This window comes from Nyctereutes procyonoides, unplaced genomic scaffold, assembly GCF_905146905.1.
Source record: "Nyctereutes procyonoides isolate TBG_1078 unplaced genomic scaffold, NYPRO_anot_genome, whole genome shotgun sequence".
Lineage (NCBI taxonomy): Eukaryota > Metazoa > Chordata > Mammalia > Carnivora > Canidae > Nyctereutes > Nyctereutes procyonoides.
Window position 1 is genome coordinate 31,393,364 of NW_026575139.1, and position 13,760 is coordinate 31,407,123.

General features: G+C 34.9%; 1 protein-coding gene across 5 annotated transcripts in view; it reads right to left on the reverse strand.

Moving 5' to 3' along the window:
* Nucleotides 1-13,760, reverse strand: part of GPHN (gephyrin) — a 636,471-nt gene that overhangs the window by 15,695 nt on the left and 607,016 nt on the right. For all 5 annotated transcript variants that reach the window (XM_055303645.1, XM_055303644.1, XM_055303642.1 and 2 more), the window contains 2 exons: nt 6,948-7,021; nt 971-1,035 (listed from right to left, as the gene is read on the reverse strand). In XM_055303645.1, coding sequence (XP_055159620.1) covers nt 971-1,035; nt 6,948-7,021 — 139 coding nt within the window. The remainder of the gene's footprint in view (nt 1-970; nt 1,036-6,947; nt 7,022-13,760) is intronic.

The window sequence follows — 13,760 nt, forward strand, 5'->3', positions numbered from 1 at the left end:
AAAATGCTTTTGAAAAATTTCTGCCTGTCTTCCTTTCCTTATACTCTATTTTGAGATTTATTTAATATAAAAAGCAGATAAATATCCTAAAGCCACCCGATTTATGGATCTGAAAGGAATAAGCAGGTTATTTTCTGAAGGAATCTGTGCCAAGAAATAGAGTATGGGACACTGCTAAATATAGAGGATAATTTTAAAAGCTAAAAAAAGAGCAAGTAGATACACAAAATTTTTAAACTGCTTTAAAATTTATCAAGATTGGTAATGACTTTAAAAGTATGGCTTTAACTGCAAGCCAAAAATCAATTTTAAAAAATTGAAATTGAAAGTCTTTATAAATGGAACCACTTTGCTTTTTCTACAATCTGAACATACGGGTTTCTGCTCACATGGGAACAAGGGTGGGGACAGTGATGTGGTCAGACTGATGATGCTGGGATTTGACTGAGAAGCACCAGCACTAGTAGTCCCTCCATCTGTGTTGCTTCCTACCCCCTGATCTCAGTTCAAATTTGGCAAGACCAAAGGCAGCTTTGTATTTTTTTGTTCTAGCATTTTCTTGCATGGTTTATTTAAGGCCCTTTGGACCTTTGAACACAATACTTCTAGTATGGGAGATGATTAGACTGCTAACTTGGACCAATTTTCTATAAGGAAATGTAGGTACCCCAGAAAGATCTAGTGACAGCTAACACTCAATTATTATCTTAGCATTTGGAATATGCTTTGAAAGATACTATCTAATTTGACATTTACACCAATCCTACAAAGCAGATTTTAGCCTCATTTTACAGATGAAGAAATGGCTTCAAAGAAGTTAAATGAATTGTCCAAGGTCATTTGGTAAGTAAAGTTGGGTCTTGAGCCCACATCTTTCATATTCCAAGTCAAGAGCTTTGATAGGGATTCAAAAAAATTTTGATCACATTTTTCCAGAAAAAGCAGAAGAAACTATTTCAATTATTCTTACCTGGTAGTGCAAAGATTATTTTTCTTACACCGTCAATATCCAAAGTTGCAAATGTTGTTGGTAGGCTAGAGAACAAAAAAGGGTATTTGTTAGTGATTGCTAAGTCATATGAGTAGATTAAGTACTTCAGTTTTCTTGCTATGTGGCTCTTCACATAGAATATTTATCATATACAAATATTTTTTTGTTGATTCTTTTAAGCCTTTATACCATGAAGTGTTTCAAGAACATTTAAATTAATTGGTTTTTAATATTTTCTGTTTTCAAGTAACCAAGCTTCCTGGTTGTCTGCAGCTTACTTTCCCCCCCTTCTTTCTAGCACCAGAGAAGTATACCTCAAATCTTGGAGTTTCTCCACCTCTGTATTATTTTTGCTGGAGATTTACAACAATCATTCTTACTATCGGAAGACTACCTGGTAATACATGTCTATCAGATAAATGCCTGTTGTTTAAGATGAGTATTCCTCAACTCTTTAAAACTATACTCAGCAACAAACATAAAAACTGGCCTCCTATGAAGGCAATTTTTTTGAAATGTCAAAATAAATAAAATACCATGACTACAACAAAATTAAAGCAATAGTAATTATTTTTTTAATTTTTATTTATTTATGATAGTCACACAGAGAGAGAGAGAGAGAGAGAGAGAGGCAGAGACACAGGCAGAGGGAGAAGCAGGCTCCATGCACTGGGAGCCCGACGCGGGATTCGATCCCGGGTCTCCAGGATCGCGCCCTGGGCCAAAGGCAGGCGCCAAAGGGCGCGATCCTGGAGACCCGGGATCGAATCCCGCGTCGGGCTCCCGGTGCATGGAGCCTGCTTCTCCCTCTGCCTGTGTCTCTGCCTCTCTCTCTCTCTCTCTGTGTGACTATCATAAAATATATATATATATATATTTTTTTTTTTTTTCAAATAATACTTCCTCAAGAGTCTAACATGAATCCTTACCATAGGGGATGGGTGTAGGAAGGGCTGACTGAGTGGTATGGAGTCAGCAGGCTGTCAAGAATAGTGATTCTTTTTTGATTGACTTCATTTTATATGAACTTCCAGCTAAAAACTTCATTATGTTAATGAAACTTGAGCATTACAGAATCTTTAGGGAATGCTAAAATTTCCATGTAGTTGAAAAATTTTCAAGTACCTATATTGTTTTTATTTTATTATTTTTGCAGCTTGGTCTTTTAAAAATGGACTACTCATTACCTTTTGCAATAGTATGATGAATGTTAACATTTTTTTGATGATTCAAAACCATCATTAAGTGTTTTCTTTTTTTGGGGGGGGGCAGGGGAGGGATAAAGGGAGACGGAGAGAGAGACTCTTAAGTAGGTCTACACCTAGCACATAAGCCTGAAGTGGGGTGTGATCTCATAACCCTGAGATCATGACCTGAGCCAAAATCAAGAGTCGGATACTTATGTGACTGAGCCACCCAGGCACCCCCATCGTTATTAACTTATTTTACTCTGCCATACTACAATGATGTTGGGTCACAGGGTATATTATGCATTGTTTTAATACATAACTCCATACCACACACTGCAGTTCCTGTTTCTTTTTCCCCCCTAGTTTTTTTTTTTTTTGTGTGTGTGTGTGTGTGTGTCTCCTCTTAATCGTAGGCCCCACCATCTGGCTAAAAAGAAATTAAATTTTTTACCCTATCATCAACCAGTTGGCTTTACAGGGCATCTGGGTGGCTCAGTCAGTTAAGCAGCTGACTCTTGATTTCAGCTCAGGTCATAATCTCTAGGTTGTGAGGTTGAGCCCCTTATTGGGCTCTGTGCTGGCCATGGAGCCTGCTTAAGATTCTCTCCTTCTCCTTCTGTCCCTCCACTGTCCTCTCTCTCTCTCTCCCTGTCTGGCCCTTCCCCCACTCCCTCTCTTAAAAAATATAAAAAAGCTGGCTTTAGGTTTGGGAACTACAGAGTAATAGCAATAGTTATATTGTCAGAATGATAATAATAATAGAAGTTACTATTTTTAAAGAAATATCTATGCATTATATCCATTATTTCATTTAACTCTCACAACAACCCCATAAATGACAATTATTATCTTATTTTATAGATGAAGAAACTGAGGCTCAGATTAAGAGATTTCATCCAAATCTCTTAGCTACTAAGTGGGGAAACAAAGATTTGAACCAAGATTTCTCTAACTTCATGACTCATAATTTGATAAGGCTCTTTGTGGGTCTGCTGTGAAGTGTTGTATCTCTACTTTGTAACATCTATTTTTGGCTACTCGAAGGTTCTTTTTGCTTACTTCTTGACTCTTTGATGTATTTTAGAAAAACTAGATTAGATTATCATATCAATTTATGAGTTGGCTATTTGGCAATGACTGTTACTACGTGATGAAAATCATTTCCAAGATACACTCTCGATGACATCTATGTTCACTGTAGATGACCCATAAAAATTGTGATTGGTAGTAGTCTTGACTATCAAACTCCAAATGTCTTTTTTTTTTAGTATCTCTGTTTAAAATAAAAGAGGTTAATTATATTCTTAATGCACTGTATGTGGGAAGAGCAAAGCTAAATTGTTCTTGAGCTTTTTATACTTCTTTTTGTTCTACTATTAAGGAGCAATTACTTTAAATTCTTCTTATCTTTAGACACGTATAAATTCTGGCCAAGTAAAGGAAGCCCATTTAAACTTCTAAACCATTTTACTAAAGCAAACTAACACACATAATAAGAATGAGGAGGGAATGCATAATACTTTCCTTCTACTATATTTAAAGCCAATTTTAAATAATCTTTTGCCTCTTGCAGATAGGTTCTGTGATTTCTCTAAAGGTACTCATTTAAAAAAGACTCCATCACAACAACACATTTTATCATGCATTATTATCATGAATGTCTTATTGCTAGACTATGAAGCTTTTGTTTAAGTTCTGGAAAGCCATTTCCTTGGATCAACATTTATTGTTCAGTTCTCCTCTTGGGATTAGAATGTAATAGCATTTATACAATGACTGAGGTCACACAGTGTTATGACTTTAAGGGAGGAGAATGAACATTAGGAACTGATGAGAGTCTTAAGAAGAGGTAAAAAATAAACTGAAAATAAAAATAGACCAAAATTATATATCACAGGTGCTGAGTAATTTAAATAATAGATATTATAAATAATTCTCCTCTAATTCTGTCTTTCCCTCTGCTCCTCCTGCCCCTCTCTAAAATAAATAAATTAATCTTTAAAAAAAAACCCACACAATTATTCTCCTCTAGAGGTGAGGGCAACTAGTAGTAGCTTCTTTTTCACTGCAAAAAGAATAGTTGATTGAATTTTTGAGGTTAGTGAGAAGCACACTGACATGCTTTTGGGATGTCCTCTGTATTCTAATCAAATTAGTACTGCCCATAGGGACAGAAAAAAAGCCTGTGCACTCATAGCATAATAATATTTGCTTAAAACAAAATACTGTTTTTTTAGAAAAAGATTTATTTGAGAGAGAGAGAGAGAAAAAGAGAGAGAGAGAGAGAGAGAGCAGTAGTAGGGGAAGAGAGAGAATTTCAAGCAGACTCCCCACTGAGTGTGGGGCCTAATGTGGGGCTTGATCCCAAGACCCTGTGATCACTACCTGAGCTAAAATAAAGAGTCAAATGCTTAACTGACTGAGCTATCCAGGTGCTTTATGACAAAATATTTCTTAATGAGAATGATCCAAATCCAACAGTTTCAATAATAAAAGGGCTTGGAAGCAGTAGCAATATTGGGGCGACTACAGAAATATAATGTAAAGAATTCTAAATTCCTTTACTTAAAAAATATTTTATTTATTTATTTATTCATGAGAGACAGAGAGAGAGAGAGAGAGAGAGAGAGAGAGAGAGAGAGAGAGAGGCAGAGACAAAGGCAGAGGGAGAAGCAGGCTCCATGCAGAGAGCCTGATGTGGGACTCGATCCCGGGACTCCAGGATCATGCCCTGGGCCGAAGGCAGGCACTAAACTGCTGAGCCACACAGGGACCTCAAGAATTCTCAATTTTAAGAGTGCCTGGGTGGTTCAGTCATTTAAGTATCCAAGTCTTGATTTGGCTCAGGTCATGATCCCAGGGTGCTAGGATTGAACCTGACTCGGGCTCCTTGCTCAGTGGGTACTCTGCTTCTCCCTCTCCCTCTGCCCATTTCCCTGCTTGTGCTCTCTCTCTCTCAATTAATTAATTAATTAATTAATATTTTAAGTGATTATTTAATTAAAAATAAGAATTCTAAATTCTATCAAATTGTGGAGAAGACTAGGGTTAATCTTCACTTCGTATTTAAATGGCAAAATCATGGCAGTGGAGCCTGATCTTTGCCTTAGACCTGATGAGAGGTACCCAATAAATCTGGGAGATCAGGAAGACTGGCTTGACATTTAAAAAAGGTTTCTGGAATTTACTGATGGTTCCCATAGCTCATTCATAACAACTGGTTAAGTCCCATCTCTACTCTCTCTCAGGGTTCATGTGAGCACTCATCAGAGTATAGTTCTGAACTAAGGCATTATTTACTAAATTGTCCCTGATGGCATGGAGGGGTGTCAGAATTAGAATGCTCACCTACACACTAAGTCCTTTGAGTAGTGTATGAAAGGTTTATATAGTACCAGAGGTTTGAACAGGCAAACTATCAGATAAGACATGGCTACATATATTTCAACACCAATGTTTGGCATGCTTTGAGCATTTACAACTGATTATAGAAGCTCCATCAGCCTTTGAAAGAGATATGCCAGATCTCAGAATGTAGTTATTTTTCTTTTTCCTGGGACATAATAAGAAATAGTATGAAACACTACTTATGAAGTATTTTTGAAAAGGAAAAAAGAATTGAATCTGAATGTAATCAAGCTTTTATTTATTTTTTATTTTTTTAAAATTTTTATTTATTTATGATAGTCACACACACACACAGAGAGAGAGAGAGAGAGAGAGAGAGAGAGAGAGAGGCAGAGACATAGGCAGAGGGAGAAGCAGGCTCCATGCACCGGGAGCCCGACATGGGATTCGATCCCGGGTCTCCAGGATCGTGCCCTGGGCCAAAGGCAGGCGCTAAACCGCTGCACCACCCAGGGATCCCTGTAATCAAGCTTTTAGATCTAACTTCCAGTCTGTAGAATATACTGGAAAAGAGAGGAACAAGTTAACCACCACCACAAGGAAGCGATCAGCTAAATCTATTCATTAGGACAAATGATTCAGTGTCTTCAGCAGGTCAATGGCATGATAAAAAAAGGAGGATGGAGGTAAATGTTATTATTTAATAAAGATTTTAAAACAAATACAGTGAGTAGGCCTGACTTGAATTATAATTTAAATAAAACATGTAAGAAGGTATTCTTTCTCTTGATATTTGGGAGAATTTTAAATATGATCAGGGTATCAGATGATATTAAGATATTCTTATTTGTTAGGTGAGAAATACCATTGTGATTACACAAGAGAATGCTGCTGTTATTTTAGTATTATTTGAGATGTATATAAAAATGACATTGTAGAATTTGCTTTGAAATAATCCAAAACCAAAAAAACAATCTATCCCCCTATCTCTTCAAAAAGATGAAGGAGGGGATTGATAAAACAGTTATGGAAAAATGGTGATAGGTACAGGAAGGTTTCATTGTACGCTCTACTTTTGTGCATTTTGAGAATTTTGATACTAAAATGTTTTTAAAAGGAGAGAAAGAAGCAGTATACAAAGAGAAAAAAGAGAAAGAAGGAACCAGACATGGAACTAAAGAAAGAAAAGGTCTGGAAAGTTGCTTTGCTTTGTTTATAACAAAGCCAGAGATTCATAAGGAAGATGAATTCCCATTTCAGATAGGAGGTACATTTGTGCAAGGAATTCTATTATTATAATATTTCTTTTATTAGAGTAAATAATTCATACCAGAAAATGTAAAAAGAAAGCATTTAAAACTTGTTAGTCAAAGAGCCAAACCAACCCCATATATAAAATAATAAGGTTATTTTCATACCCTGGTTTCATAAAAACCCTGCCAAAATGGATCTGAGCATGAAGATCAATGTCCAGCACCTGCTTGAGATAGTCCTGCAAATATGAAAAACAATCACTTTATTTTCAAACATTCTAATATTAGACTTTCAAAACTTTATATGAAAATAAAATGAATTTGTAAGATTGAAATGAAAAGAAACATCTTATTTTAGTGAAGTTGATTTACTTAAGACAAATTCCTTCATTTCTTCATTCTGGTCATTCACTTATTCTTTGATAAATATTTATTGAGTTCCTAATATATGTTGAACACTAATCTTTGTACAGGAGGATATAGGCTTGAACAAAACACATAATGTCCCTTTTTTCATAAAAGATACATTCTAATAGAAGTAGTTAAATAATAAACCAAATCATATAAATAATTACTTGATGGTTATTGTTTCTCTTTTAATACAGAATTTTGTGTTTGAGAAAGGATGTTAACAAACAAGAAGCTTAAGAAGTTGGACTAGGTCAGGAAAGCCACATGTATGTGTACTACGTTATTCTCCTTAATTGACTCAAAATAATGTACCATTCTCAGAGAAAAGACTTGGACATTTTCCCACTGCCAAATCTAAATAAGTCAACTAAAATAAAAAATAGGGAGGGAGTTCTAAAACAGATAGTCAAGAGACTTTAATTGTTCCAATTTTATACGCTGCCAACAAAAACAACCAACCTAAAGTTATAACCAATCCACAGTGATTTGACAAAACTTGACTTTTGGAAAAGAAAGACAACATTGTCATGCAGTTGGTTTTGTAGACATAAAGAAAAAAAAACTAGTCCTAAAAATTTCTTAACTCCTAGGTCTATTGTTGAGTTTCTTGTTTTAATCTAAGAGTAAGTCTAGTAACCACTAAAATTTCAAATATTTTACAAGCAAAGGATACTTTATTTTAAACATCTGTTCCCTTCTATTTCTACAGCCTCAATGAACATCATCTCATCTGGATTACTGAAATAGGTCTCTGCCAATAGTCCTGCCCTCCTCGAATTCATTCCGCCCAAAGTAGTAAGAAACATCTCTTGAAAAACAAATCTGATCAAGTCACATATAATACTTCAAAACTGCCCGTTTTCCAGGAAAAAGCCTCATCTTTTTAAGATCGTATCTATGATTCTTGTATTTTCTAACCCCCTTTTAACCAATCATTACTCTCATCTGGCAATTCTCTTCCCATCCAACCCCATTCCTCTTTTTCAATTTCAATCTTTCTCTCTTTCTCCATTCTCATCCCTCTTTCTCTTCTTCTCTCTCCATTCCAGCAAGATTATATCACTTAGTTTCTAAGACTTTCTTGCCCCCAGTCTCTGAAAATGTTCTTCCTTCTGTCTGGAATACTCTTTCTTTCTACCTTCTCTCCACCCCTTATTTCAATCTCAGTCATTTCCTCAGCCTCCCCTTAATTCCCAAGGCTGGATGATAGATTTCTTATCTTTATTTTGAGGCTATATTATTACATGCATATTTAGAGTTGCTGTATTTTTCTGATGAACCAATCCATTGAAATATATGAAATGTCCCTCCTAATATCTTGTAATCCTTTTTTACCTTAATTTTCTCTGACGCAATACAGCCACACCAGCTGGCTTTCATCATAACTTTTTTCCTACTCTTTTATTTTCAATTTGTTGTGTCTTTCTATATAAAGTGGGTCTTTTATTACCATGATACAATTTATAATTTTTTTACAATCCAGAATGACAATTGTTAATTGGAGGCCTTAGTCCATTTACATTTATATAAATTCTGCCATATTTGGGTTTAAAGCTATCACCCTACTATTTGTTTTCTATTGTTACTTCTGTTTTTATTTCATTTTTTCTTCTTTTGTGCTTTCTTTTGAATTCATCACTTTTTTGTTATTTTAATTTTTTTCCCTTCTATTAGCTTGTTAATTATGCATTCTTTTATTATTTTAGTGGTTATTTCAAAGGTTAAAATATGCATTCTTGACTTATTATAGTTCACTATAATTTGATATTTTTATTACTTCCCTGGCAATGCATGAACCTTGAAACATGTTAACTCCATTTATTCCTCTCTGCTTTTGTGCTATAAAGTACCAAATATTCTATATACATTTTAAGTATGTGTGTATATGTGTGTATATATGTATTCAACTATTATATATTTCTTTATATACTATACAATGTATACTGTATAATTTAATATACAATGTTTATATATAAACATATTTTAACTTCATATAAGACACTATTATTTTATACAATCAACATTCATTTACATTTAACCACATATTAACTTTCTTTTGCTCCTTAGTCCTTTCTGCATTTCCATACCTCCACAATCTTTCTGACTAAAAAATTCCCTTTAGTACACAACTGTGCTTCGTTTTTATTTGGCTGAAAATGTCTTTATTTTATCTTCATTTCTGAAGGAATTTTTTGCTGTATATACAGTTTTACACCAGCTGTTTTCTTTCAACACTTTACAAATGCTATTCCATTGTTTTCTGACTTCCATCATTTCTGTTTAGATCATTTGTTAGTTTTATTTGTTGGTCCTTTGAAGGTAATGTATCCTTCTGGCAAGACTTTCTCTTTGTCCTTGGTTTTCTAGTAGTTTTGCTATGGTTACCTAGGTATGAGCTTTTTGTTTTTTGTATTTATCCTGCTTGACATTAACAGACCTCCTTGAATTTCTGGCTTGATGTCTTTCATTGGTTTTGGAAAACTCTACCAATATCTCTTAAATATTGCTTCTGGTCACACTCTTTCCTTTCTTCTGGACTCCAATTACATGCATGTTAGACCTTTTACCATATCCCATATGTCTTTTATGTTCTTTTCCATATTTTCCATCCCTTTTCTAAAATTTTGAATATAATGAATAGACTCTAGCTTTCCAGTGAAATTATTCATTTTGTCCTTTATTTTTTCTTAAAAATATTAATTATAGTTTTAAAAATTTCACACGAGACAAAATAAATATCAGTATCACTTTTAGAGTTGTTTCATTTTGTTTCTCTTTCTTAATTTTAGTGATTTTGTCCTATCTTTGGCATGTCTGGTGACTTTAAAACCTGAAGCCCAAACATTAAATGTGAAAAAAATTAAAGAGGTTCTAGATGATGATATATTTCTCCAGAAAGGATTTAATTTCCATTGGCAATTACCTAAAGTAAATTAAAGATTGCCTGACCTAATCAGAGATTGACATAATTTGATGCTCAATTTCAGTCTTTGTGAAGGTTGGTATATTTCCAGTTTGTCTTTTTTCCTCGAGCATTTCAAGGGTTTAAACCAAGAGCCTGAGATATTTGCCAGGCATCTTTCTCCACTGCAGGCTCCAAACTCCAAAGACTGCTAAAAATTGTTTATTTTCTTAGCCTCTTAGCTACTCTACTATGGTTGGCTTTTTGGTCTCTTGAATCATTACACCTCCTCCCATTCCCTTGGCTTAGGAATTAATAAATGTGTTGAGGAAAAATATGGTGAAGAATTCTAGTGTTACTTCTCTGTGGTTCATTTTTCTCTGAGATCTTGGGTGCCTTGAATCCTGGTTGTCTAGGTTTTTCTCTTCAGACACCTGCTTTTTCTTTTTTCTTCCTTAAAATATTTTTTAAAAATTTATATAGCTTTTTTTTTAAAGATCTTATTTATTTATTCATGAGAGACACAGGGGGCGGGGGCAGAAACATAGGCAGAAGGAGACACAGGTTCCATGCAGGGAGCCCAATATGGGACTCGATCTCAGGACTCCAGGATCATGCCCTGGGCCAAAGGCAGGCACCAAACCACTGAGCCACCCAGGGAGCCCTTATATAGCTTTTATAGTTGTTCTTGGTGGAAGGGTTGGTCCAAAAAAGCTACTATATCATAGTAGAAGCAGAACTCTCCAGATCTTATGTGCCCTTATAATACTATGTCCTTCTGATATCACACACCTAGGCTATACTGCAATTCCCTGATAACTGCTATGTTTTCTTTACTGAACTACACAAACTGTGTGTGTGTGTGTGTGTGTGTGTGTATGACAAATCCCTAGTGAATAGCACATGCCATTCATTCATTTCTTAGTTCAATAAATATTTTTGAACCTATTATATATCACAAATTCCATATGTGCTAGAGATATTTTAATGGTGAGCAGGAATAGACATGGTCCCTGATACAAAGATGTTCTGTTGAATTTTACCAATGAAGACAGCCTAAAGTAAGTAAACTAACAAATAAAATAATTATAAAGTGTGTTATATGCTATGAAGGAAATAAGCAGGTGCTAGAATAGAGAATAATGGGTGGGGTGGAGAATAGGGAAAGGTCATTTTAAAAGAGGTGGTGAGGGTGAGAAGAATTCAGGCATATGATGTGTGAGGAGATGAGAATTCCAGGCAGAGGGATGTACATACTGAAGCTTCTAAAGCAGTAAAGAATGCATGAAAAAAATGAAAGGTAGTGAATGAGTGGAAAAGGCATAACATGAGGTTGGAGAGACAGGCAGAGGCCACACTTGCTGGGCCTTAAAGGTTATGACAGAGTTTGGAAAGCAGATATGCTCATTACATTTGCTAAATGAATGAAAGTATTTTATTTTTCTTGAAAAAAAAAGCCCCCTCTGTTGTTAAAAATGTCCACTTTTATTCTTTTTGAACATTAATGCTCATGTTTTTTTGTGACAGGTGGAAAGCTTGTACCAGACACAGCCATGAAGGCTGAGAATTACCACTGTTCTTGTTTTTGTTTACCTATAGAGGCAGCAAATATCTCTGTCTGATATTCTGAAAGCTAGAGTCAGATAGAAAGAAGAAAAATCAATGGGTGAAGAAACAAGAGTTCTTCCTCAACTCAGGTAAGAACAAACAACATTAGACAAATTGTGAAAGACTTTAAAGTTGTTAACAAAGATTACTGGATGTCCAGTGTAGCACAACCTTCTGGTTTATTTGTGTGTTTCATCATCTTTGAGCTATTTTACAAAAATTAAGGTGTATAAATGGAATATTATTCAGCTATTAAAAAGAATGAAATCTTGCCATTTGTAACACATGGATGGAGCTAGAGTATATATGATAAATAAAATAAGTACATCAGAAAAAGACAAATACCATATGATTTTACTTATTTTGGAATTTAAGGAATAAAACAAACAAAGGGAAAAAGAGAGAGAGAGAGAGACATCAAGAAACAGACTCTTAGCTCTAGAGAACAAACTGATGGTTACCAGAGGGGAGGTGAGTGGGAGGATGAGTGAAACAGGAGATGGGGGTTAAGGAGTATGCTTGTGGTGATGAGTACTGAGTGATGTATGCAAGTGTTGAATCATTATACTATACATCTGAAACTAATATAATCCTGTACATTAACTAACTGGAATTAAACTAAAAACTTTAAAAAAATAAGCTGTAGAAAACTGATGGTAAGTAAGATTAGTATTCAAAGAAATGCAAATTAATTCTGTCTGTGGAGATATAATTGATTATTTGCCTGTGGATTTAAAGCAGTTTTGCATCTATTAGCAAATTTACCTCAGTATTCCTGATTATCTGTGTGTGTTCTTTGAATTCTTCTTTGAACCAGTTATAACATCTTATTGGTTACTTCATTAACTAATGAATTAAATACAATCTCTGACATGTGTTTATTTTATATGTATATGAAATTCATGATTTTATCTATAAAAAATTATACGTTCCTAGTTCTGGACGCTCCACTGAGATGCCCCATTGATCTATCTTATGGAGCCACGTAAACGTGATTGCTAGAAAAGTGCACTTTATAGGTAGCTTACACCTGGGCAGACTTCTCTTAGGTTCTTGGAGTGAATACCAAGCAGCAATAAAATGGGAACTCTGCTAACTTTTGGTTTCTGTAATTTTGTTCCCTTTATTGATTTTGATTCTATTTTTCTTCTGTGCGTGGCCAGTAAGATATTCCCCATTGTGGCAGCCATTGTTGGGAATTTGGTTTTAAAGTCTGATGATTTCTATAAGTGGATGATTGCGGTCTATTCTCAGGTAAGAGAAGACAGAGAATATGGCTTATTAATCTTTCTCGTTTATTTGTCTTACTGTCATTTTGAGCCTAAACCAATCAAGAACTTTGTGACCTCTAGGAAGGAAAACAGCTCTTTATTTGTAGACTGGTAAGTTATTTTTGTTTCTGTGTTTATTTGTGACCTGTGGTTGAAGTATCTATGTGTCTGTGATCCAGAAAGACATTTATCTCATTTCGTGAGTGTGGAATGTTTTCCTACTTCTGGAAGGTATTCATAAATCATATGCCTATGAGACCACCAAGCAGAATGGACCTTCCTCAGGGTGTACTTTGGATTCAGGGTGCCTCCCTCCTATCATAATCCTCCTACTCAAACCCTCTTCATCTGAGTCTAAATGTGATGGAGGTGTTGGCAGAGGGCAATCCAAAAACCCCTAAGCCCCAACTCTCCAGTTTCAGATCTGGAGAGAAGAGCCCCCATTTTAGGGCCACAATAAAGTTTGCTTTGCCAGGGGGAAGAAGAAAAACACATCAAAATAATTGTCTTTTAAATTAAAGGTGCTCTGTTCTCATAGACTTAAATAAGTGCTTATATAAAAATAATCTTCTTAAAAGATTCTATAAACGGATTATATAAGAAGAATCTTCCTAAAATTACCAGATAATAAGGAAATTTAACTTATATTTTCAATGAGCTACATTAAAAGGTATTCTTATAATTTTAAGAATCAAAGATCACAAAGTTAAGGTAAATCTTTGGCAAATTACACTAGCTTTAGTTATTAAGAAAGCCCAGCATGTTCTTTTTATTTATCATTGTGAA